The sequence below is a fragment of the Myotis yumanensis genome, unplaced genomic scaffold, assembly GCF_028538775.1.
Source record: "Myotis yumanensis isolate MYYU_CA2020_CCGP unplaced genomic scaffold, mMyoYum1.0.hap1 SCAF_5, whole genome shotgun sequence".
NCBI classification, from domain to species: Eukaryota; Metazoa; Chordata; class Mammalia; order Chiroptera; family Vespertilionidae; genus Myotis; species Myotis yumanensis.
The window spans coordinates 28,848,242-28,875,803 of NW_027223756.1; the positions used below are offsets into that span (position 1 = coordinate 28,848,242).

At 40.8% G+C, this 27,562-nt stretch overlaps 1 protein-coding gene and 1 pseudogene across 5 annotated transcripts in view; one reads left to right on the forward strand and one right to left on the reverse strand.

Moving 5' to 3' along the window:
* The window catches only part of ANKHD1 (ankyrin repeat and KH domain containing 1), a 127,511-nt gene extending 121,491 nt beyond the window's left edge, over window positions 1–6,020 (reverse strand). For all 5 annotated transcript variants that reach the window (XM_070414815.1, XM_070414817.1, XM_070414818.1 and 2 more), the window contains exon 1: window positions 5,604–6,020. In XM_070414815.1, coding sequence (XP_070270916.1) covers window positions 5,604–5,894 — 291 coding nt within the window. In that variant the 5' untranslated portion in view covers window positions 5,895–6,020. The remainder of the gene's footprint in view (window positions 1–5,603) is intronic.
* Window positions 6,021–23,588: 17,568 nt separating this feature from the next.
* On the forward strand, window positions 23,589–24,098 carry LOC139010110 (zinc finger HIT domain-containing protein 3 pseudogene; annotated as a pseudogene).
* The last annotated feature ends 3,464 nt before the right edge of the window (window positions 24,099–27,562 follow it).

Below are 27,562 nucleotides of genomic sequence, written 5' to 3' on the forward strand. Positions count from 1 at the left end.
CACTAGGATACAATGGGATATCTACTTTTTAAAAAATTGATTTCAGAGAGGGAAAGAGGAAAACAAGGATGTGAGATAGATACATTGATCGTTGCCTCCTGAAGGAGTCCCAAATGGGGATCTAACTCACATCGTAGATATGTGCCCTGCCGGGGAATCAAATCCACAGCCTTCTGGTGCACAGAATGATGCTCCAACCAACTGAGCTACACCGACCAGGGTGGGATATCTACTTTAAAAACAAAACAAAACCACCCTTTCTAATACTGAAAACAGAATCCATTAAGTTGGGGGGAAAAAAAGAGAGAGAGAATTGGAGTATGTGTAGTGGAGAAAGAACAAAACGTGCTCTTTGACAAAATAGTTTCTATATTTCAGCCTAGCAAACAAAAAAGAGCCTTATATACAACTTTCCGTTCTTCCTAGTTTAGGTAAAGTTGGCCAGAAGAAAAGTAAACCAGTCAGTCAACATAAGGAAATCAACTTCATTCACAGGAACCATACACTGTCAGTAACTACTAATAGAAGACCATACATTAATTTTTAAAAATTAATTAAAGTGGAACAATATTGCAAAATAAGTGTTTCCATATTGGTGAAGTTGCAAATGTTGGTGCGAAGTTGCAAATGTTGGTGCAAAGTTGGGTATATGCCTTTCTTTATCAGTGGTTTTAATATTTCTGATTCTTTAAAAATGAATAATGACAAGGCCTGAACTTTTCAAGTAAGTTCAATTACAAAATTACGTTCTATGCTCATTGGTACACCTTTGGTTTCCTTGATATATTGATCTTCATGACATCACCAATTTTATTAATTAATATAAAACTTTCCCAACAAGGTCAGCTATGGATTATATGGATTATATACAGATTAAATGCCTAGAGATAGGCATTTCTTAAGTAACTAATTAATTCATTGGTACAATGCATCAAAAGAGAAACAGTAAACAGAACAAGCTAGCAGGTAGGATTAACTAGAATGGGAGTCATGAGACCTATTTTTTATTACAAATTAGCTGTGTGATCCTGGGTAAGTCACTTAGCTCACTGGTTCTCAAACTTCTGAGGCTTTACCTAGGGTCCTGACATGAAGTTTCCAAATTTGATATTTTGTCAAATACAGATATGGTAAAAATTCATTTTGCAACAGTAGGAAGGAAATTAAAATAGAAAACGAGTGGGGAAAAAAACAGCTTTATAAGATATTCACTACACTGTCCTTAGTATTTTTTTTTTTTTCTTTTGAGAGAGAGAGAGAGAGAGAGAGACAGAGACAGAGAGAGAGACAGAGATCTAATTTGTTGTTCCACTTATTTATGCATTCATTTGCTGAGTCTTGTATGTGCCCTGACCAGGGATCAAACCTGCAAACGTGGCCTATCAAGATGACACTCTAACCAAATGAACTACCTGGCCAGGGCCTCCTTACTTTTCTCATTTCACTTTAGATCTATGAAAACTTCAACAGGGACTAAGCAAACATGTATTGGAGAAACAGCATTCTGTAACCAAAACCTTTGCCTATTTCTTAATCTGAGGAAGCAAAATAGCATGGCTTCTGGATTCAGTACTGAATTCAAATCCTAGTTTTACCACTACTAGCTGTGTAACAGTTTAACATTTTTTTTTTTTGGTCTCTTTTTTTATTCATCACTTCTCTGAGCCTACATTTATTTGTCTATAAAAATGTAGATAATATACCTACCTCAAAGGGATGTTGAAACGATTAAATAAAATAACGAAAGTATCTAGTACGATACAGGCATTTAATAAGCACTCAATAAATGGTAGCAGTTACCTAAAAATGAGATGAGATAGAATTATCACCAAGATTCTATGACTTTATAGACAAGCAACAGGAGAGGAAAATTATAAATAAATAAGGTCCAAGAAAACAGATATATTAAAATAGTTCACTTATAGTGGGTTAAAAAACGAATTTTTTTATTTCTTACGACTTTGGATTCTGTAGGAAGATAAAATTGGACACACACAAAAAATTGGTAGACTCATTTCTTTATACTTGCCAACTCAAGACTTATACTTTTAAAAACTGTTTTGCTTTCTTTAAAGCAACATTTTTTATTTATCTTGTCTTCATCACTGAATCAGAAGGCCAGAATTGATCTTTAGAGGGCATCTAGTACATCATCACTCTACTACCAGATAGAATCAGAAAGAAATGTCTTTAAATTCATCCCTAATACTTCATTCTTAATACGTTTTATCACTTTGTTTACATAAAAAATCTAAATCCTTCTCAAATTTACCATTTAAAAATCTCATATGAATAGTATGTTATCTTTTGCATAACAATGAGAAAAATAAAAATACATACTTGTATTTCTATAAAGAATTTCTGAAAGAATATACAAGACATTAAAGGTGTAGCAGGCAGGATACTTGGGAGCAGGGATAAGATCAAGACTTTTAACTGTATTTGTCTTTATTTTACTTTGACTTATGAACTATATGAATGTAATCAATTATCAAAATGTACTAAATAACCACCAAAAAAACAACCCCAAAACACACCTGTATACTTCAAGTTTCACAATAAGGTTTTCCTCCACCCATACCAATCAAGTGTTTTGACCCACCATTCATGTAACCATACTCATCAACATATCATTTTATATGTAAAGTCTTTAGGCTTTACAGAATGAAATTTGTGCAAGGTTGATACTCATGCTATAACAAATCATTACAGTTAATAACATGCAACTTTTCCTTCAATAAACATCTCCAATCTCTCAAATATTTGCTTACTAGAATATAAAATTCTATTTCCTATTTCTCACTTCTGATGATAATTTATGGAATAAAGCCCTTCTACCTTGAAAAAAGTCCCCCATAAAGATTTTTTAGCAAGTCACTTTCCTGGACAATAAATAAAATTTTCAAAAATAATATAGTATTGCCCTGTTTGGAGTGACTCAATTGGTTGAGCATCGTCCTGTGCATGGAAGGGTCACCAGTTTGATTCCTGATTAGGGCACATTGATGTCTTATCTCTTTCTCCCTTTCCCTTCCTCTCTGAAATCAATAAAAATATAAATAAATAAAACATCTATGAAAGATGAAAATAAAGATTTTGGTATTATTCATCAAATGCCAGTTCAGTGAGTGCTTCTTGGAGATCATTATTTATGGTCTTCATACTGGAATTTCAAAGGCAATAATAAGGGAGAAGACAGCTCATCTTGTCAGGCAGAAAAAAGGTAAGAAATTTGCTTGGGCAAATTTCACTCACAAAGGCATAGACTATACAGTGGATACTAGATACTCCAGGAATTTCTTCTTTATGTGATATGGGAGAAACAGGACATAGCAAAATTTCCTTTCTCCACAGGTTAAGAAAGAATCTATATATACACTGGGCATCTTTTTAGACCAGTCTCTGGGTATCCTAGAAAGCTCCACTCCAAAAATGAGGTCTATATATATACTTAATACCTAAATCCTTTTTAAGCACAGAAAACTGAAGTAAACAGGAGACTAAGGGGTTCTTCTACCACTAGCCTAAATGGGTATAAGAATCATAAATAAATAATTTCTATAATAAACATAAAAACAAGACAAAAGGCATCCAGCAAGTGTGGCTCAGTGGTTGAGCAGTGACCTATGAACCAGGAGGTCACAGTTTGATTCCCGGTCATGGCACATGCCCGGGTTGTAGGCTCAATCCCCAGTGACGGGAGTGCAGCTGATCAATGATTCTCTCTCATCACTGATGTTTCTATCTCTCTCTCCCCCTCTCCCTTCCTCTTTCTGAAAAAAAATAAATAAATAACAATTTCACCTCAGGAAATCTGGGGGAATAAGGTTGCATAAAGCAATACCCATAAATATAGCTTGTTCAAAAGGAATGAATAATGGAATTCTTTCTGAAACAATTGGTGATCTCTGTGCTAAACATTGAAATTCACTGCTCTCACACACACACACACACACACACACACACACAAAAGGTGTGGATTCTGCTCATAGCTTTAAACACATGGTATGCAGACTCCAAATGAAATTCTGTGTCTGAGTGTGTGTGTGTGTGTACAAGCCTCACAGAAATGGTAGAAATGGTTACTTCAAAAGCTCATTTCCCAGATATAACACAAGAGCCCAAAGAGTTAGAGATTTACGACTTTGGAGGCTCACTAGCGCTCTACCTCTGAAATTTAAGAATACCACTTATGTAAAAGCTAATGAGTGATCTTTTATCTCACCTGTGATAATTAAAAATAGTCCAGAAAATCAAGAACATCATCTTTCTATCACTCTTAGACCAAAGCAAACCTTTCTATCACTCTTAGACCAAAGAAACTTCTTTTAAAGTTTCAAAGAAAAATAGACTCTAAAGATGTTCCCACTTTATATTATAGATAAAAAGTATACGTGTTCTAGGCTCACCTCTTGTCAAGTTTCATCAAAGATACAGACATTCAAGGGACTAGCTCCCTTACAACCCACACAGTGTTTCTTCCAAAGCAAAATGTTGGGGTCAGAATGTATGAAGGTTTTGAATCTAAAGGAATCCCTGTTTAGATCCAGAATGTAAAATAGTGCACTAGCTGTATTCGGCAACCCACAAATACAGTTTCTCCTATTCCTCTCAAATACAACAGCCACGGTACTTGTCCACAGAGAAATCCCTGTACTTTAGCACCAAGAACAGAGGTTAAAATAACTGGTCAAAAGGGATGAACTAGGCATCTTAGAACCCAAATAGAATACTCTGAGCACTTAGAACAACAGTCATCACAGTGCTATGCTATCGCCAAGCCATAATCAAGGGGAAAAGTACATATATAAAATATCTCCTTTTTCCCTGGAGCCCAAAAATTGATGCCTTATCATCCTAGGTTGCTCAGACCTAAAACGGCCCGGTACACACGTTAAGAGTCAAAAGAAGGACCTGATTACTAATTTCCCTCACTTCAAAAGATGTCCATAGGATGCCTCACTTTCTCCAAGCCTAAAAATCTCGGGTTCAGCTATCCTGCTACTCTGTAGTTGCACGGGAACTTCCTTCTCCTAATTTCACAAAAGGTCCCAGGTGCAAGGCTCACGTGATCAGGGTAAAGCCAGGAAGCTCCTTAACACTCACCTGTCTCCAACTAAAGAAGGGAATCAAGAACCCGACTTCCATACACAGGTAAAGCAGAAGGCAAATAATTGTCCAATCCCTCAACTTCAGCGAGCCCTGCCTCCCTGTCTCTGTCTCAGTCTCTCTGTCTCGCTCTCAGTACCAAGGGCAGAGACTCTGGCAAGACCCCGCCCCCCCCCCACCCCCCCAACTCCAAAGCGGGGTAGGCGGGAGGGAAGCCTGGCCTGGCGAGTCCTCGTTCCCGCGCGAAGCTCAGAGACCACAGGACTCCCCATTGTGGGTCTACGATGGTGACGGGAACCGGTCCGGCTCGAACCACGGGCTGAAGAGTCAAGCTGAGGGAGCACTAGGCCCGCACCGCTGCCACTGCCGCCTTGGAGCCGATCGCTGTCAGCGGACTCCGCCCGGGCAGCGGGAGGGTGGCCCCAGCCCTGTACCAGCCCACGAGCTTTCATGCCCCCACGTTGTGTGGGAAGTGGGGGGTCCTGGAACCGTACCTCTGACACTTCGTCCTCGTCGCTGCCAGAGGCACCACCTCCACCCCCGGTCCTCAGCACAGCAGCCGCCAACTTGAAATCCAGCGCCGCGTCCCCTACGCCCGCACCACTGCCGCCGCCACCGACTCCCGGGGCAGGCCCAGCCTCCCCAAAGAGTCTCACGGTGCGGATCCCCAGCCCGACCCCTCCCGGCGGAGGCGGCTCCGAGGCCCCGGCTGGGGCGGATCGCGGAGCCACAGAGTCCAAGTCCTCCTCAAAGGAGGTGCCGCCGCCTCCGCCGTCGGTCAGCATGCTTCGCACGCGGAGCCGGAGACACTGCAGAGTCACTCGCGGCCACCGCCGCCGCCGATCCCGGGAGCAAGAGAAGCAGCAGAAGGAAGAAGCGTCTCCTTCCCCCCGTCCCAGTAGCGCCACTAACTTCTCACTGCCTAACCTGCTGCCTCCCGCCCCCCACACTCGCCACTGGCTAGAGCTCCAAAGAGGCTGCAGATCATTGGCCAAAGTTACCCGTCGCTCAGGCTCTTCGTCACGCGCCGCTCGCTGGCTCGGGGCCCCCAAGCTGCGTTGACCTGCGCAGGCCTAGGCGGTTGCGAACACCCGCCTTCTATTCCGCGCGCGCTGACTTCCGGTCTTTTTCTACGTCTATTGGTCAAATTCTCTGACTATCGCGTCACGACCTTAAAGTGGATTAGTTGGCCTTGTGGTCAGTCATAGTGACCCCTGACAGTGGGAGACTTCATTGGCGCCGTAAAGTGTCGGTCACTGTGTCACAGGACGTCGCGTGGTACAATTGGTCAGTAAGAGTACTATTCATCCTGCCCCCATCTGAGGTGACGGGAAAGGGTTGGGGAATTTCCACTTTTGATAAAAATGAAGGCTGAGGTGACGACTTGCAAGAATTGGTGAGATTTGGAGTAGAATTCGCCATGCGCGCGGGAAGCTTCTACCTCAAGTAAGCAAGAGACGCGGAGATAACGCAGCTCCCACCTGTCGCTCTGCGCCAGTCGCGGAGACTGCGACCCGGAGGTTTGCTGCACCGGGATTGGCGGGAAAAGTAGTCAGTCTCAGCTAGGCCCCACCTTCCCGCCAGGCCCTGGTTGGAGGAGCAGAGCGTCAGTCACTAGAGCAGTCGCTCTTCTGGGACAGGTGAGGCTGCCGCCTCTGAACTATCTGCCTCAGGCTCTTCGGGCCGGAGTAGGGGGTTGCGAGAGGTGAGGGTCAGGGCCGGTCCTGCCGCGCGCCCCCGGCCTTTCGGAACGGAGCGCAGCGCGAGGATTTCAGGAGACTCTGAAGGCTGCTCGGGGTGGCCGCCTGCGGACGATTCGGCCCACGCGCGTGCCGGGACGTGGCAGTTCTACAACCTGCGGGCGGGATCGCCCCGCGGGGCCGCGTTCTCTGGCTGGTGGAAGGCAGCGGGCCCGAGGGCTGGACAGCGCCATGCCTCAGTACTGGGAACTGTCCCACGAAATGAGGGGAAAGGCACCGCGTTGAGCGCGGAGTCAGACCGCGGGGCCGAACGCCGTGGTTAAAAGGGTGCGAGCGCTGGAACAATTTCGAGCTCTGGTGCCGCCACGAGTCTGCTGTGTGACCTCCGGGCGTTTGTTGTTTAATCTCAGTGACTTACAGTGCGTTCGTCAGTAAAATGCGGGTCATATTAATACCTCCCTCATTGGGTGCTGTGAATAAATTAGATAATGACATGAGGCGCTTAGCAAAGTGCCAAACATACAGTAAAAACTCATTCTTGTTAGCTACTCTCCAGTTCTCCACCTACCCCCGAGTCCTGCCAACCCTACTGATTCTTGTCGGAGCTCTGCGATGCAATGGAAGGCTGGCGAAAGGGGGTCTCGTCCCCTCTAGGGAGCTCTGCCTCTATTATTTTTATCTCCTTTGCCAGTAAAGAGGGGTTTAAAAATGCTCCTGCTCCAGCCAATCCTATGATCAAAGATCACAAGAAAGACCCTTGGTGAAATTCGTATTTGTATGGCAAATGTCCTTTGACCCAGAGAATGTCTGCATGATACTTAGCCGAAGGAGACTGGCTAAAAGCAAACGATTTGGCATTGTCGCCTCTTTTGCAACTTTAACAAAGGACTTTGTATTGATTGTGCAATATTTAATATTTCAAACCTTCCCCCCCTTGAACTGGAATATGAAAATTCTGTAAAGAATATAATGATTTTTTAAAAATGACTTTTAAAAAGATTCTGCCTAACATTTATTTAAAGAACGTTTTGAAGATTGTAAAAATTGCTTTGGTTTAGTCATTGCTCATTTGGCATTTCACATGCAAAAAAAAAAAAAAAAGAGTGTTTCCTATGAGCAGAGCACGTTAGGTAAATGTTCTTCCTAGTTAATAAGTTGTGAAAAAAAATGGGAAAAGAGTCTGGTACCTTTTCTAGAAAACTATCTTGATGTAAATGCCAAGTACACACTGGCTGTAGTTAGAATTTGTGGCACTTAATTAGCCCATATCCTCGGTGCTGTTTAAGTTTTTAAGGCCATGTGTGACTAGGTCACAGCCCAAACTAATAACACCAACAAAAGAAACCCAGCACTGCCCATCCCACTTCAAAGCTGGATTATCCAGAATTGGTATGGATATATCCTTAGGCAAAAACAGGTATTGACTGGTGCAACATTACAAAGGAACTATTTGTCATTCCTACCACCAATACAAAAATAATTTCTGATGCAACTCCCTGAACAAATTCATTAAATTCTTTAAACAAATGTAATGGAACTCAAGGGCAGAGGAAATTTAGGTATATACATCTTTTTCCAGTATGAGACAAAAATATTCTCTCAGTATATATAAAAAAAAATACTCCTCAATACCTAGCAACCAACCCTGCTGTTAGCCAGGAAAATATGATTGAGCAATAATCTTTTTTTCCTCCTGGACCTTTACCTAAGTCACTGTCAGTAGTTTGACAGTAAGTATGGGAGTTAGGAACTGCCAATCTCCTAGACTTAGTGACTGCTATATAAGGTCTGTATTTAAAATCATTTAATATTTCCATATAAACCACATTCATGTGGTTTTACAAATGTGAAAACTAACTGGTGAATATATAAATTCTCACTCAATGTATTCAATGTAAAATATCAATAAGTATTAGTGTGATTTGGTGGGTAATCTTAGTTCCAATATGTTATCTCTTAAGATGATATTTCCTAATAAAAAAAAGGTAATACACTGATTTTTCAAATGTTTAATAAGTTGTAGAAAGAAAAATCCTTCTTAAAAATATTTTAGTTAGAAAAGAGCATTAGAATAAATGTTTTCCCTTAGAAAATGAGTAGGAATATGTATTGGGGTAGAATTGTACTTGGTTTCAAAACACTCTCTTCCACCCTGGTGGGTATGGCTCAGTTGGTTGGGCGTGGTCCCGTGCACAGAAAGGTCAGCAGTTCAATTCCCAGCCCAAGTTGTGGGTTAGGTCCCCAGTCAGGAGGCAACCCATCAATGTTTCTCTCTCTCCATCAATGTTTCTCTCTATGTCTCTCCCTCTCTCTTCCTCCCCTTAAAATCAATTAAAATATATTTTAAAGGGAGATGAATTCCTGAAAACATTAAAAAACAACAATACCTTTTTCTAACCATCTTTCACATAGGGAAGGAAAAGGAAAGGGGAAACATTGTATAGACCAAGAATTTTTAAAACTTCTGAGGTAATAAAAGACTAAATTCCTCATAAGAAATATGAGGTTGCCCTGGCCGGTGTGGCTCAGTGGAGAGAGCGTCGGCCTGCAGACTGAAGAGTCCTGGGTTTGATTCCAGTCAGGGCACATGCCCGGGTTGCGGGCTCAATCCCCAGTAGGGGGCGTGAAGGAGGCAGCCAATCCATGATTCTCCCTCATCATTGATGTTTCTCTCTATCTCTCTCCCTTCCTGTCTGAAATCAATAAAAATAATTTTTAAAAAAGTTTGCTCATTTTCCTATTAAATCATCAGTCTTTTAAAATTAAAAAAATATATATGAGGTTGACAAACTAGATTGTACATACAGAGACTTTAGCTACAGATAGGTCTCTCATTCCAATCTGCATTTCCTCAAGATATTTAATTTCTGCATGTCAGTCCAGGCCATTATATGGAATAGCTAGGATTTGAATTTAGTTCTGCCTCACCTCAAAACACATGCTCTTCCCGCTTATCACATTGATTTCATGTTACCATCCATGGCAGAGGAACTTTGTCAATCATTAATCTGATATAATACTCCAAACATTATAGCCTTCTTATAAACCCGCTAATTAACTGTGTAGTTGGAGTTATCCCTAACTATCACCCACCACATTTGCTATCTTTCTCCCTTTTTAACAGTTGGAAACATTTAACTTATCTTCTCATTTCTCCAACTATACTGTTTCTTAGACCATGTAATTTCATGTTTAAAAATCTAAATAGTTGCCCTAGCCTGTTTGGCTCAGTGGATAGGCCATCAGCCTGTGGACTGAAGGGTCTCAGATTCGATTCCGGCCAAGGGCACATACCCAGGTTGCGGGCTCGATCCCCAGTGTGGGGTGTGTAGGAGGCAGCCAATCAATGATTCTCTCTCATCATTGATGTTTCATCTCTCTCTCCCTCCCCCTTCCTCTCTAAAATCAATAAAAATATATACATATAAAATAAAAAAATATAAGTAGTTAATATTTTTACATGGTTCAAATTTTAAGAATTATTTTAAGAATATGATAAAAAGGAGTCTTTTACATTGCCCACTAATCACCCAGATTCCCTTTCACAAGAAAACTATATTATTGGGCTATTAAATATCATTCTAGAGATTTTATACATATATAAGCAATTCTATACATGTCAGTTTATTTTTTGCCTTTTTAACACAAGCAACAGCATACTATACACACTTTTGTATCTTGCTTTTTGTCACCTAATTTATTCTAGAGGTATTCTATGTTAGTATTCAGAGAACTCTGTCATTCTTGTTTTCTGCTTCATACTATTCTGTTGACTGATTATGCCATTTATTTGTCCAGTTCTGTAATGATGGACAGTTAGATTGTTTCTCCTTTTTTGGGGGGTGGTAGAACAAACAATGCTACAGATGTCTAACTTTCTAACCTACTCTCTATCCTCCAGGAAGCACTTGTGGTAATGAATTGCTTTTCTCTTACTGCTTTTAAGATTCTGTCTCTGTCTTTAACTTTTTGCATTTTAATTATGATGTGTTTGGTGTGGGCCTTTTGGGTTCATCTTGTTTGGGACTCTGTACTTCCTGGACTTGTATGTCTACTTCCTTCATTAGGTTAGGGAAGTTTTCTATCATTATTTTTTCAAGTAGGTCTTCAATTTCTTGCTCTCTCTCTTCTCCTTATGGCATCCCTATGATGCGAATGTTGGTACAATTGAAGTTATCCCAGAGGCTTCTTACACTATCTTCATTTTGGGGGGATAATTTTTTCTTTTTGCTCTTCTGATTGGGTATTTTTTGCTTCCTCATATTCCAAACCGCTGATTTGATTCTCAGCAATATCTACTCCATTGTTGATTCCCTGTAAATTATTCTTCATTTTAGTTAGTATATCTGTAATTTCTGACTGGTTCTTTTTTATGGTTTCTATGTCCTTTTCCATGCTGTTGAAATTCTCACTAAGTTCCTTGAGCATCCGTATAAACCATTGCTTTTTGCTTTGTTTTGATATGTTTTTTATTGATTTTTTTTTTAGGGAGAGAGGAAGGGAGAGGGATAGAGAGACGGAAACATTGATGAGAGAGAAACATCATCAACTGGCTGCCTCCTGCATGCCCCCCACAGGGGACCAAGCCCACAACCCATGCATGTGCCCTGACTGGGAATCAAACCAGTGGCCTCCTGGTTCCTGAGCCAACGCTCAACCAATGAGCCACACCAGTGGGGCATAGCTATTGTTTTGAACTCTATATCAGGTAGTTTCCTTACCTCCATTTCATTTAATTCTTTTTCTGGAGATTTCTCCTGTCCTTTCATTTGGGATCTGTTTCTTTGTCTCTGCATTTTGGCTGCTTCTCTATGTTTGTTTCTCTGTATTAGATAGAACTGCTATGTCTCCCATATTTGGTAGAGTAGGTGTCCTGTAGGGCCCAGTGGCACAGCCTCCCCAGTCACCCACACTGGGTGCTACAAATGCACCCTGTGTGGGCTGTGTGCACTGTCCTTGATTGCTGTTGGCATCAATGGGAGGGACTGACCCCGTAGGGGGATTAGCTGTGAGGACCATCTGAAACTACAATGAGGGGGCTGCTGTGCAAGAGTCGACTCTACAGAGCAAGACTTGCTTCAGTGGGGCTTTGGTGCTCACCGAGTCCACCCATTGAATGTGTTGCTTGTGGAGGTGGTATGGTGGTAATCTGGCCTGGTCTGAAGCTACCTACTGGGTACACTGGCTTTGGGCCTTCTGGGAAGTGCAAGGTCAGCCACTGCCTATGCCAGTGATGGCGAACCTATGACACGCATGTCAGAGGTGACACGCGAACTCATTTTTTTGGTTGATTTTTCTTTGTTAAATGGCATTTAAATATATAAAACAAATATCAAAAATATAAGTCTTTGTTTTACTATGGTTGCAAATATCAAAAAATTTCTATATGTGACACGGCACCAGAGTTAAGTTAGGGTTTTTCAAAATGCTGACATGCCGAGCTCAAAAGGTTCGCCATCACTGGCCTATGCCCTGCCTCGGGCCACCTGGCACAAGCTAAAGAGCAATCTGCAGATGGTTGCTGTTTGTGCTGGGCTCAGAAGTGCCCAGGAGAGGCCAAGCTGCAAACCAAGGCTGGCTGCCACTATTGCCGGGCCTGGGGCCACTTAGCAAGAGGTATAGGGTATGCAGAGGCTGGATGCTGTTTGTCTGAGAGATTTTAGGAAGTCTGAAGCATGAGACAAGAGAGGCCAGTTTTATGGAAAAGCCCCTAGAAATGGCTTGGGTAGGCCTGCAAGTTGAGTAGGGTGGGGTCTTAGAATCACCAGGGCAGGGGGAACAATGTGAGCCAGGTTGATGGAGATTCGGATATGGTGCCCACCTGTCAGCTCTGTTGGGAGATCTCAGAAAAGGACAATGGCCTCTGCCAGCACTATTGTCTAGCTCTCTCCCTAATGCCAGACAATTTAGTTCCAACCCCATGTGTCCCTAGTTCCTTATGAGCTACTGCCCCAGCACGGGAGCTCAGAGGGAGTGAGTCCAAGGAAGTCCGTGCACGGGCCTTTTGAGAGGAACTGCCTGGGACCCCAGCAGCCCTCCATCTTAGCCACAATCCGCACTGGTTTTAACAGCCAGAAATTATGGGGACTTCTTTCCCTTGGCACTGGAACCCTGGGCTGGGGGCCTGGTGTGGATGTGGGACCAGCTTGTTCTGAGTCTCTGCCCCTCCTACCAATCTCAATGTGGCTTCTTTAAATCCCTAGTTGTAGGATTTCCATTCATCTAGATTTCAGGTGGTTCTGAGTGACGACTATTCTGTAGTTTCGTTATAATTTTGATGTGGTCGTGGGAGGGTTCCAGTACCACATTTACCTGTGCCACTATCTTGATTGGAAGTCCAGTTGTGCAATTTTTAAATCTGTTAATTCAACTAGCATTTATTCAATTCCTGCACTGTGTCAAGAGCTTTAGAGAAAATGTAAAAGAATCAGAATATTTCATGTATTTCTTTTCTGTTACATTGATGAATGTACTTATTGACTGATGGTTAGATTGAAAGAATGCACATGAATAATAGAGAACAGTCTTAAGTAACAGAAAATCTAATTCAAGACAGTATAACTATTTTACAGTATTGAATAAATGGGAACTAAAAGAGAAATCAAAATGGAGTGAGTTTGTTTAGGAAAAAGCTTTGATTATGATCATTTTGAGCTAGGACACTGACTGAGGGAAATAGAAGAGACAAAGCATTCCAAATGGAAAGGAATGTTAGGAATGATGACAAAGAATGGGAAGTCTTCAAATTCTGTGTCAGGTAAAAAGACTAAGTTGGTTAGTGTGGAGAAATTGGAAATGGGATTAAAGAGAAATTTAGTTACATAAATGTTGAATACTGGACTGAAGGCTTTCAGTTTGGTTCAACAGGCCACCCACTGTAGGCCTTGGAGAACAAAGTTACCAAGATAAAAATTGTTAAAAGAAGATTATAATTTTTTGTTGTTTTGGCTATGTTGTGTGAGTCGGGTTGGAATAGGAGATACTGGAGTCTAGGAAACAAGCAATCTTGTTATTGCACTAAGTCCAGGTGTGAGGTAATGAAGGCCTGGATCAGAACAGTGGCTGTCACAATGCAGAAAAAGGAACTGTCAGCAAGTATAAAGAATCAGCATGACTTGGTGCCTGATTAAATGTGGGGAACAAAGGAGTATAAGCACAAAAGTTACTCCAGAGAAATCAATACAAACTTTCTGAAGAGAAATGTAGCTTTGTATATCAAGATCCTTTCTTTAAATTTTTATTTCCACCTATTAGAATGGCTAAAATCCAAATAAATGACAATATCAATTGCTGGCAAGGATGCAAAGCAATAGAAACTCTCTCATTGCTAGTGAGAATGAAAAATGGTGCAGCCACTATAGAAGAGAGGTTGGAAATTTCTTTTTATTTTATTTTATTTTATTTTATTTGTTTATTTTTATTTCAGAGAGTAAGGGAAAGGGAGATAAATAGAAACAACAATGATGAGAGAGAATCATTGCTTGGCTGCCTCCTGCACACCCCACACTGGGCATAGAGCCCAAAACCTGGGCATATGGCCTGACCAGGAATTGAACCGTGACCTCTGGATCCATAGGTCAATGCGCAACCACTGAGCCACAGTGGCCAACCTGGAAATTTCTTATAAAGCTAAACATAGTCTTACTATACAATTCACAATTGCACTCCTAGGTATTTACCCACTGATTTGAAAACTTATATCTATATAATATCGTGCATGTGAATGTTTATAGCAGCTCTATTCTTAATCACCAAAACCTGGAAGCAACTAAGATATTCTTCAATAAGTGGATAAACAAATTGTGTGGCAGCCACACAATGGAATATTATTCAGTAATTAAAAGGAATGAATTATCAAGCTATGCAAAGGTATAGATAAATTTTATTTTATTTTTAAATCTTTATTATTGATAGTATTACATATGTCCCCTTTGTCCCCCATTGACCATTTCTAGCCCACCCCTGCCCCCTACCCCAGGCTTTATTGTCTGTGTCCATGGGTTATTCATATATGCTTACAAGTTCTTTGTTTGATCTCTTCCCACTCACCCAACCCCACCTTCCTTCTGAGATTAAATTTTATTTTTTAATTCAATTTATTGGTGTGACATTGATTAATAAAACTATATGTTTCAAGTGTACAATTCTATGATCCATCATACTCTAGTCTCCCTTAGTTACCGTATATCAACCCCCTTCGCCCTCTTCATCCGTTCCCTTTTGATAGGTTTCATGCTGTTGTGACAGATGAATTTTAAACGTATATTGCTAAGTGGAAGAGGTCAGTCTGAAAAGGCTACATATTGTATGGTTCTATTTATATGATGTTCTGGAAAAGGCAAAGCCATGGAGTTGATAAACACATCAGTGACTGCAGGAGTCTGGGTGGGAGAAGGGTTGAGTAGGTGAAACACAGATTTTTTTGGGGGGGGTGATAAAATTCTATATGGTATTGTATTTTGTATGATACAGTAATGGTAAGTACATGATACTATGTATTTGTCAAAAATCCATAGAACTTTATATACAGAGTTTACTTTAATGTATGAAAAAAAATTTAAATAATTTAGTAGATCAGGGAATTCCAGAATGGAATGCAGACTATGAGAAACTAATTGTATTATAAATGCGTGAAACAACTTCACTGAAGAGAGTAAAGGAAAAAGGTACTGACCTATGTAACTTTGAAAATGAGTGGTGGCTCTAAGACCAAAGGCCAAAGGAGCAGCATGTAAGAACTGTACCGTAGTTGACAACGTTGTTTCCCATAGGGATATGTATTAACACATCAGAAATCACTCTGTATGTGTACTAAAATTGAACAATTATGTAAATAGATGGTGGGGGTAGTTTCTCACTGTTGAAGTGGGAGATTGCAGATAAACAAGTGGAAGAGGCTAGAATGATCCATGTGGTAATAGATTAGAGTTGGAGGCATCAGTATGAACTCATATGAAGTTAAATATGGTTACAAGTGGATACATGTAAAAACATGTATAGGGCCCCAACCGGTTTGGCTCAGTGGATAGAGCATCAGCCTGCGGACTCAAGGGTCCCAGGTTCGATTCCGGTCAAGGGTACTTTATGTACCTTAGTTGCGGGCACATCCCCAGTGGGGAGTGTGCAGGAGGCAGCTGATGGATGTTTCTCTCTCATCGATGTTTCTAACTCTCTATCCCTCTCCCTTCCTCTCTGTAAAAAAATCAATAAAATATTTTTTAAAAAACATGTATAGGTATGTGTATATACATAGATAGTATTCACACATATTTTTCCTTGCTCTGTCAGCTGAGCAGACCTAGAAACAATGACACTCCAGTAGCAATATATATACTTTGCACCCAGATCTTGGTTTTTAATATCATTCTTCAATAAAAGGAACCATGGTTCGTTCCTTGGAGAAATAGCTGATTCTAGGATGGGGCAGGAAATATACAAGCTGAGCCTGGAGCATCTTATAATGCCAAGTAGGAAGGTGCTAAACACACACACACACACACACACACACACACACACACACACACCACTATATCAAAGAGATACAGGAGCTAACTGAGAGCCCCCAGTAGCCGAAGCTGAAACATTTGAGCAAATAATTAGTATTGGATTATAACCTGAAGTATAACATAAATATTCAAGAGTTCATATGGATATAAATAAATGATTGAATATATAAATAAATGGGAGAATAGATCAATCTTCCATTTAGAAGAATTCCAAATTTATGTAGATACTCTGCCCTCAAGGAGGTGAAGCATTAACTCCCCTCTCCTAAGTATGGACTGTGCAAAGTGACACTCTTCCAAAGAGTACAGTGTGGAAGTTGGGGGTGAAATACTTTATAGTGGAGAAAACTGACAAACACTATCTCAGCCAGGTGATCAACAATAGTGATGTCATGTTGATAAACTGTACCCTTGATATTGTGTGCAAGAAAAGTATAAGAGCCCTCGCTGGTTTGGCTCAGTGGATAGAGTGTCGGCCTGCAGACCAAAGGGTCCCAGGTTCGATTCTAGTCAAGGGCACATGCCTGGGTTGCGGGCTCAGTCCAACGTGCAGAAGGCAGCCAATCAATGATTCCCTCTCATCACTGATGTTTCTATCTCTCTCTTCCTCTCCCTTCCTCTCTGAAATCAATAAAAATATATTTTAAAAAAAGAAAAGTATAAGAAACTGTCATAGTCCAGAGCAGCCTAAGGAGATGACGATGACTAAATGTAATGTGGTATCCTGGATGGGATACTGAAACAGGAAAAGGACATGAAGCAAACACGAAGGAAATCTAAGTAAAGTATGGAACTTAGTTAATAATAACATCAATTAGCTAATAATATATCACTGTAAGTCGTTAACTGTGACAAATGAACTAGTCCCGTGGCCGGCAAACTGTGGCTCATGAGCCACATGCAGCTCTTTGGCCCCTTGAGTGTGGCTCTTCCACAAAATACCACGTGTGGGCACGCATACAGTGCGATTGAAACTTCGTGGCCCATGCGCAGAAGTCGTTTTTCGGCCTGGGCGAGTCTATTTTGAAAAAGTACTGTTGATATTTGGCTCTGTTGACTAATGAGTTTGCCGACCATTAAACTAGTCTAATGTAATATTTTGGTACTATCTTCACAGCTTTTCTTTTAACTCTAAAATTAACTTTAAAAATTAAAATTTTTATTTTTTCCAGTTTTATTGAGATATAATTGACGTATAACATTGTATTAGTTTAAAGTATAGAACATAATGATTTGATAAATGTATATATTGCAAAGTGATTGCCACAATAAGTTTAGTTTACATACATATTCTCACATAGCTTTTTTATTGCGATGAGAATGTTTAAGATCTACTTTCCTTTTTTTAAGCATACCTAATTTCTTTTTGTTGTTGTTGTTGTAATATATTTTTACTGATTTTGGAGAGGGAGAGAGAGAGAGAAACATCAATGATTAGATAGGATCACCAATTGGTTGCCTCCTGCATGACCCCATTGGGGATCCAGCCCACAATCTAGGCACCTGCCCTGAACAGAATTGAACCATGACCTCCTGGTTCATGGGTCAATGCTTAACCACTGAGCAACACTGGCTGAGCTAAGATCTACTTGCTTTTTATATATATATATATATGTTTTATTTCAGAGAGGAAGGGAGAGGGAGAGAGAGAGAGAAATGTCAATGATGAGAGAGAATCATTGATGAGCTGCCTCCTGCACATCCCACACAGGGGATCAAGCCACAACCCAGGCATGTGCCCTGACTGGGAATAAAACCATGACCTCCTGGTTCACAAGTCGATGCTCAACCATTGAGTCACACCGGACAGACAGATCTTTCTTATAAAAGTTTATTTTTTTAAATTTCTATTCCTCTGGACTTCTATAAATTTATCTTTACGAGTTAATCATCAAATGGTGGGGGCAGGGGACGAAGTAGGTTAGAAGAAATTGGGGGAGAAGGGAACATCTGTAATACTTTCAACAATAAAGATTTTTTAAAAAGTTATTCATTGAGCCCTGGCCAGTGTTTCTCAGTGGTTAGAATGTCGGCCCAAGCACCAAAAGGTCACGGATTCGATTCCCAGTCAAGAGCCAGTACCTGTGTTGCAGGTTCACTCCCCAACCCCAGTTGTGTGAGGGAGGCAACCAGTTGATGTATCTCTTTCATGTTGATGCTTCTCTCTCTCTCTCTCTTTCTCTCCCCCCCCCCCCCCACTTGCACTCTCTCTGAAAAGCAGTGGGGAAAAATATCCAAATATCCTCAGGTGAGGATTAACAAAAAAAGAGTTAATCATCAATAGAGAAACAATTAGTTTCTTTCCTTGAAATAGGAATAGTATATTTTTCTAATGAATAATATTTCTATAACTTTCATTCATGGATTTTCAACTAATTTCAAAGTAATATTCATAGATGCATCGTCTTTTAGTGAACGTGTCTATAAAATTACTGAATTTTTAGAAAAAGTTAATCAGACATGGGCACAAAATATTACATAGGAAAAAAATATTACAACCTAAATACCTAACAGGAAAATGCTTAACTTAATTATGGTTTGCAATTTGAGTCTATAGTCATTAAAAATGTTCACATATTAAGAGTTTTTTTAAAATTTTAAATGAAATAAAATTATAAAATAAGAGGCATATGATATTCCCAGTACACACTAAAATGAATAGAATATTCTAATACATCAAAATGACATACACCGGACAGAGATTCTCTATGGATGGTAGTACAATGGGTGATTTTTATTTATTTTACATATTTGTTTTCAGTTTTTCTATAAGTAATGTGTATATTACTCTGGTAATTAGGAAAAAAATAAAGTTTGTAAGAAAAAATCACTACAGGTGTAAAATCAGGAGATTGATCAAATGGGATATTTATTGAGAGTGTTAGGGAAATTAAGCAGGAACAATTGTTTTTCAGTTGAAGATGATGATGGGTTCACCCTATGTGTTGGTTTCAGATGGCAATGAGAAGAACTTAGCTGATATAGAACATTACATAGTAAGTCAGCCAGAAACCCTCAAGAGAAACATACTAAACAGGAACATAGCTACATCTCTACTGTAATTGGGGGAAACATTTTTTTAACATGTCAAGTTGTAACAGAAGGAAGTATCTCTCTGCAGAAAAGTCATGTTAAGTCACTGTTCGCTCAGGTGAATCCTTGGTGAATATATATATATTGGGTATTGCCTCCACAGAAAGATGCATAATGAAAATATGAGTATTAGCAGCAATTCTGTAAGCTTCCCTCCACCTCTCAGTACTAATTAAAAGGGAAGGCCAAGAATCACATTGAAGAATAAGTACCAGGAGGTGTATAAGAGTTTAGCCCAGAAGACCTAGTCCGTAGCTATATATGCTCTTTGATAAGAATCTGAGATCAGTAGACCCTTTGGAGAAACCCAGAAGCTTACCACATACATCACAATGAAGTTCCCACCTCCTGTCCCACACTTGGGAAACCTAAGACTAACCACTCCAAACATCCTGCTTCATGTGTCCTCTTGTACCCTGCCACTTAGAACACACCCACCTTCTAAAGTCTGTGACAGAATGTCATAGTACCTCCTTGGCTGGTACCATGGCATTCTATCACAGACTTTAGAAGGTTTCAGGACTGGCAAAAGTTTGGAATCTCATGGTTTGATGAGAGAACAGTTAAACAATAACCCCCACAACAAAAATCAGCTTATTTTCCAGGTCCTGGTGAGCTGGCATGTAGTGAATCAGGACCCTTAAGGAGTCACGTAGTCTTCACACTCCCATTTTTAATAAAGGAAGAACTAGAGGGCTGGTCATTAGTATCAGGAAAATATCTGAGGTGACCTACATGATCCCATCTATTACCCTCTGATGTTTCCTATTAGAATTAAAGTACATCATTGCTTACCAATGTGAGGAGAGAGCAAGCCCAGGATTCCAACTCAGGAAGCAATTTTGGCTTATAAGTGAGAACTGAGTCACTCTGAAGGCTGATCTTGGAGACTCGTGTGGAGTGTTTGGACTCAATTTAGTTTACCACGCCTCTTGCTCATCAAGGCAGACCCATAAATCAGGAGACGCAGCATGGCGTTCACCTGCAGGGCAGGTAACAGTGCCATTTCCCAGATGTTCTTCCCCAAGGAAGTGGCATGGTGTCTGCTATGGCCCCAAAAGAACACATAGAGAGTCTAGTTGAGACATGAGTCTGGACAAGATCATAAAAACTATAAGAAAAATTGTGATCAGGTCTCTAGGTGAAACTTATTGCCTAGAGGGCCCTCCTAAACTCTGGCAGATCAAATCTAGGAATTATATTTAACATACAGAAATGTGAACTTAAGGGGAAAATATTTTACATATATTTCAACATACACACACATGTATATTGCCAGAGTTCTCAAAGTATGGTCTGTAGGCTCCTGGAAGCTACAAGGCTTTTTTAGGGAGTCCATGAAATCAAAATTGTTTTTATTATAATTCTAAGGTATTACTTTTCACTGTGTTGACTTTTGTACTGATAGTACAAAAGCAATGGGGGTAAAAATTGCTGGTGCCTTAGGCAATGGTATCAAACTATATAGTAGTTAATGTAGTCTTCCCCACTGAGCATTCAAAGCAGGGCGGTGGGGAGCCAACTTTACTCAGGATGAAGCAGGAAAAATTAATTTTATTAAAACTTTACCCTTGAGTACATGTATTTTAAATATTCAATGTCAGGCATGGCCAGTGTTGCTCAGTGGTTGAACATCAATCTATGAACCAGGAGGTCACAATTCGATTCCCAATCAGGGCACATGCCCTGATTGTGAGCTCGATCCCCAATAGGGGGGCATTCGGGAGGCAGCCAATCAATGATTCTCTCTAATCGTTGATGTTTCTATCTCTCTTCCCCTTTCCCTCTCTGAAATCAATTTTACATACACATACACACACACACACACACACACACACACACACACACACTGAGTGGCCAGATTATTATGACCACCTGACTTTTGTAGGCAAATTAGTTATAATTTCGCCCTGAAGTTGCTAGAGGGCCAGACCATTATAAATAGGGAAGCAGGTTGTTTACCACGACAGTAGAAGTGATTTTTCTCTGAAGATATGGGTAAACAACGTGATTTAACAGCCTTTGAATGTGGGAGATATATATATATTAGAGGCCCGGTGCATGAAATTCATGCACTGGGGGGGGGGGGGGTTGTCCCTCAGCTCAGCCTGCACCCTCTCCAATCTGGGACCCCTTGGGGGATGTCCGACTGCCAGTTTAGGCCCGATCCCACCTAAACCGGCAGTCGGACATCCCTCTCACAATACAGGAGTGCTGGCTCCCAACTGCTTGCCTGCCTGCCTGATTACCCCTAACCGCTTCTGCCTGCCAGCCCGATCACCCCCTAACCACTCCCCTGACAGCCCGATTGACACCTAACTGCTCCCCTGCCAGCCCAATCGCCCCCAACTGCCCTCCCCTGCCAGCCCGGTCACCCCCAACTGCCCTCCCCTGCCAGCCTGGTTGCCCCCAACTGCCCTCCCCTGCTGGCCTGGTCGCTCCTAACTACCCTCCCCTGCTGGCCTGATCACCCACAGCTGCCCTCCCCTGCCAGCCATCTTGTGGCTGTGGGTGCTGCCATCTTTGAGGATGTGGCAGTTGATTAGCATATTCCCTCCTTATTAGCTGTGGGTGCCGCCATCTTTTCAATGGCATGAGGGTCAATTAGCATGTTCCTCTTTATTAGATAGGATTAAAGCTCTGCACCCTTCTAAAAAAGATTCAGTGTGAAGAAATGGGAAGTGTACATAGAGCACTTCTGCTGTACCTTGACTGTTTTCAGGTACATTGATTGTCTCAAGTACATTGAGTGATTGTCTCAGAAAACCACATGTGAAACTATTCTAGTTTCAAGCTGAACTAACCACTTTTTCATGAAACACCATTTTTACTTGAAAGCATGACTAACATGAATTTTGGTAAGTCAGATATGTGTATTTGGCAGACATTTTCTGGAACCTGCCACTTGAAGGAAAATAGTATTTGTTTCCAATTATAAAATTCAAGTGTTGGGGCAAAAATGAGGATTTGTAAAATTGTATTCATTGCCATTGGTTGACAGTTTCCCAAAATGTAAAGATTTTCTTGATAAGATAGGTGATGTTATTGACAAATGTGGTTCTTTATATTATACTAGAGGCGAGATGCATGAAATTCATGCAAGAGTAGGCCTTCCTTCACCCGGCTGCTGGTACTAGCTTCCCTCTGGCACCAGGACCCTGGGCTTCCCTCACAGCCCCGGCTTCCTCCGGAAGGTCGTCTGGAAGGATGTCCAGTCTAATTAGCATATTATGCTTTTATTATTATAGATAATATGTCAATATTTGCAAGATCTGCATAACTCATTGAACCAAGATTTCCCAAATGACTAATGCATGATTTAAAAAAAACATGCATGAGTAAAAGAATCATCCAAAGATAGACCAACAGATTTTAATATAACAGAATAAAGTGTTCTTTATATATTCTAGATACTAATAGTTGTTTAATTTTGGTGTGATATTAAAGGGGAATAACCAAAATTATCTGAAAAAGCCATTAAAATTTTCCTCCCTTTTCCAACTATGAATCTGTATGAGTCCAGATTTCTTTGTATTCTTAAACTAAAACACTATATTACAGTTGACTAAATACTGAAGCAGATATGGGAATCCGTCTGTCTTTTATTAAGCCAGGCATTAAAAATTCCACTCTTCTTATTAATGTTTTTGCTTTGGAAAATATTTTTTCATAAAAATGTTACTTATGTTGACATTTATGAAATGAACTTGCAGATTTTTTAAAATTCATGATAGAGTAAATATCGATAAAGCCCAGATACATAAACAAGAGCTCTTTGATTCTTAAATAAAAGCTCTTTGGGTCTTTAATAATTTCTAAGAGTGTATAGGGGTTCTGAGACCAAAAAAGTTTCAGAACTGCCCGGCCAGTGTGATTCAGTGGTTGAGCATCAACCTATGAACCAGAAGGTCATGGTTTGATTCCTAGTCCAGGCACCAGGTTGAGGGCTCGATCCCCAGTGGGGGGTGTGCAGGAGGCAGCCCATCAATGGTTCTCTCTCATCATTGATGTTTCTAGCTCGCTCTCCCTCTCCCTTCTCTGAAATCAATTTTTTTTAAATTATATTTTTAAGAGAAAGACTTGGAAAGGGCAGGTGAGAGTAAGGGAACTTCCCAACCTTGAAGAAGTTCATTTAGAAACCGTGAAGTCAGAGTGCGCAGCAGGAGTGGGAGACCATGGCATGCTCAGTGGTAGCATCCTCCTCTGTGTGAACTGCTTGGAGAAGCCCAAATACCGCTGCACCGCCTGGCCTGCCGAGTGCTCTACTGCTCCGAGACCTGTTTCCGGTAGCACAAAGAGCAGTGCATGCCGAAACTCGTCTTGTTGAGGAAAAAATACCAGCTTTTACTGCAAAAAACTATAAAGCCCGAGGAAAAGAAAGATTATGATGATGATTCTGTAGCTGATTTTCTCAATAGTGACGAGGAAGAGGACAGTTTCTTTGGACAATTTAAAGAATTTAGGGGAGTCTGCAGCATTAAGCTTACTGCTCAACCCACACCTTAGACAGCTGATGGTCAGCCTTGATCAGGGAGATGACAAGGGCAAGCTCATGAGAGCCTGCATGCAGGAGCCCTTGTTTGTGGAATTTGCCAACTGCTATTTAAGGACCATGGAACCATCCCAGAATAAGGACCCTTGCCGAAACCGGTTTGGCTCAGTGGATAGAGCGTCAGCCTGTGGACTGTAGGGTCCCGGGTTCGATTCGGGTCAAGGGCATGTACATTGGTTGCGGGCACATCCCCAGTAGGAGATGTGCAGGAGGCAGCTGGTCGATGTTTCTAACTCTCTATCCCTCTCCCTTCCTCTCTGTAAAAAATCAATAAAATATGTTTAATAAAAAAAAAATAAGGACCCTTAAAATGGATTATGGTGCTGCTTGCTCCTTCTCCCAGGAGACCAGTTAATGTGGGGCCCTAAGCAAGAGCAGTGATTTCCAGGAGGAAGACTTGCTGATGTAGGGTAAGTCACTCCCATCTTCACCTCCATTTCTGTGGGCTTAGGTGTCAGGCAGATGGGGGCGCTCAAGTGGCACACATTCAAATGGTTGTTTTTAAGTTATTTATTTTTAGTACATTTAAGGTAGCTATTGTAAGATAATTTATCAGGTTTCACACTTGTTTGAGTGAAAACTTGCTCAGTATTACTAAGTAGTATCAAGATGTGGTTTTGTGTTAGAAGGAAGAGAAAAAGGAGGAGGAGGAGGAGGAGAAGGAGGAGGAGGAGGAGGAAAACATGAAGTTATATGGTAAGGACAAGCTGTCAGAGGCCACAGCAGGTCCACTCCACACTCCAGCAGAGGAGCCAGGGCCATCCCCCAAAACAGCAATACTCATATTCCCTTTCTCCTGCTCTGGCCCATTTCTTAAAATGACCTAAATGCTTTAATAACCTTTAAGAACCAACAATTCTTCTAGGCCACAAAACCACATGGTTAACTAGAAAAGGCCAACATGGAAAGAAATCAAGCTTAAAGAGAAAAAATGGCCCTAACTGGTTTGGCTCAGTGGATAGAGCGTCGGCCTGTGGACTGAAGGGTCCCAGGTTCGATTCCAGTCAAGGGCATGTACCTTGGTTGCGGGCACATCCCCAGTAGGAGGTGTGCAGGAGGCAGCTGATCGATGTTTCTCTCTCATCGATGTTTCTAACTCTCTATCCCTCCCTTCCTCTCTGTAAAAAATCAATAAAATATATTTTTTTAAAAAGAGAAAAAAAGTATGTACTTTTCCACATACCTCCCCTTCTACCTCCATCTCCACCTACGCTCTTCCTTTGCCTCCTACCATCCATCCCCTCCCCCTGACTTGAGCCCTGGCCTTCTTAGGCTATTACTAATTCATTGGGGATATGGTCACTAGCGTGGGGAATTTTCAGGAATGATTTCAGTCTCCTTTATGACATTTACTGGCTGTGTGATTGAGCAGGTAACTCTCCTTTGGACCCTATTTCTGCATCTTAGAGATGAGGTGATCTTCCAGCTCAGTGAGCCTATGGTTATTAATAAACAGGAAATATGTCCATATTGGAGCTAAGCTCTGAAATTAATGCATTATCATTGGAAAGAACAGAGGACCAAGAGAGGGAACAACTGTATCACTATACAGTATCCCCTTTGGACATGGATATATTCATGGGAGGTGAACAAACACAGGTTATGAAAACAACCCGGATAAATCTCCCAAGGCCATGGTTCTTCCCTTGGGTTCACTTAGCTGGTTGGTTCCTGGAGTTGGTATTAGAAAATTACCCAGTTCTTGCCCAGAAGTGGTAATTCCTTTGGTCTTGAAGGCCCTAGAGATTTTCAACCTCTTTGCTGTGCCCTGCTAATTAGATAACAGGCTCTGCCCCCTACCTTTAAAAAAATTTTTTAACAGCTTTAATGAAATATAATTCACATACTGCACAATTCAAAGTGTGCAGTTCAGTGGCTTTTGTTGTGTTTGTGTTGGTTTACAGAGTTATATAACTATCACATCTATTTTAGAACATTTTTATCACTCCTGAAAAGATCCTCTACCCCTTAGCTATTATCTCTCAATCCCCCAGGTCCCCAAACCTAGGCAACCACTAGTGTACTTTCTGTCTTTATAGATTTGCCTATTCTGAGTATTTTATATAAGTGGAATTATATAACATGTGGTCCTTTGTGACTAGCTTCTTTTGCTTAGAATGATATATTCAAGGTTCATACATATGGTAGCATGAATCAGTATTTCATTCCATTTTGTCGCTGAGAAATATTTCACTGTATGGATATAATACATTTTTTTATTCATCAGTTTGAGTTATTGGGTCATTTGGATTGCTTCCTCCTTTTGACTATTGTGAATAATGCCTCTATGAACATTGGTATACAAGTATCTGTTTGAGTCCCTGCTTTCAATTCTTTTGGGCACGTACCTAGAAGTGGAATTACTGAATCATATGGTAGTTCTATGTTTAACTTTTGGAGGAACACAAACTGTTTCCCAGCACTGCTGCACCATTTTACATTCCCATCAATGATGTATGGTGGTTCCAATTTCTCCACATCCTCACCAATACTTATTGTTTATAGCCATCCTAGTGGGTATGAATCGTATCTCATTGTGGTTTGATTTGCAATCCCCGATGGCTAATGATGTTGAGCATCTCTTCATGTGTTCATTGTCTATATATATTCAGATCAATATTTATTTAATATCCATTTTTAAATTGGGTTGTCTTTTTATTGAGTTGTAAGTGTTCTTTATATATTCTAGATACAAGATCCTTATCAGATATATGACTGCAAATATTTTCTCCCATGTTGTAGGTTGTCTTTTCACTTTCTAGATAGTATCATTTAGAGCACAGAAGTTTTGACAATGTCCAATTTATTTTATTTTCTTGCTTGTGCTTTTGGTATCATATAAGAAACCATTGTCAAATCCAAGGTCATGAAGACTTATACCTATGTTTTTTTCCAATGAGTGGTTTAGCCCTTACATTTATGTTTTTTATCCAGTTTGAGTTTATTTTTGCATATGATATGAGGTAGGGGTCCAGCTTCATTCTTTTGCATATAAATATCCAGTTTTCCCAATACCATTTGTTGAAAAGACTATTCTTGAATTGTCTTGACACTCTCATCAAAAATTAATTGACCTCCCTAGCAGGTTTGGCTCAGTGAATAGAGCATCGGCCTACGGGATGAAGGGTCCTGGGTTCGATTCCAGTCAAGGGCACATGCCCGGCTTGCTGGCTCGATCCCCAGTTGGGGGCATGTAGGAGGCAGCTGATCAATGATTCCCTCTCATCATTGATGTTTCTATCTCTCTCTCCCTCTCCCTTCCTCTCTGAAATCTCTCTCTCTCTCTCTCTCTCTCTCTCTCTATATATATATATATATATATACCAAAAGTATGAAGGTTTGTTTCTGGACTGTCAATTCTATAGGTCTTTCCTTATGCCATTACCACACTGTCTTGATTACTGTAGTTTTGTAAATAAGAAACTGTGAGTATTCCAAGTTGGTTCTTTACTTTCAAAATTGTTTTGACTATTCTGGGTTGGCCTCTACTGTTCTAACCCCAGGGGACAAGGCCTCACCCACACTGTCTCTTCCAAGGTATTCATTATGGTAGCCTACAACCCTAATCCTCATCCTCTCTAACCTCATCTTGCAATATTCTC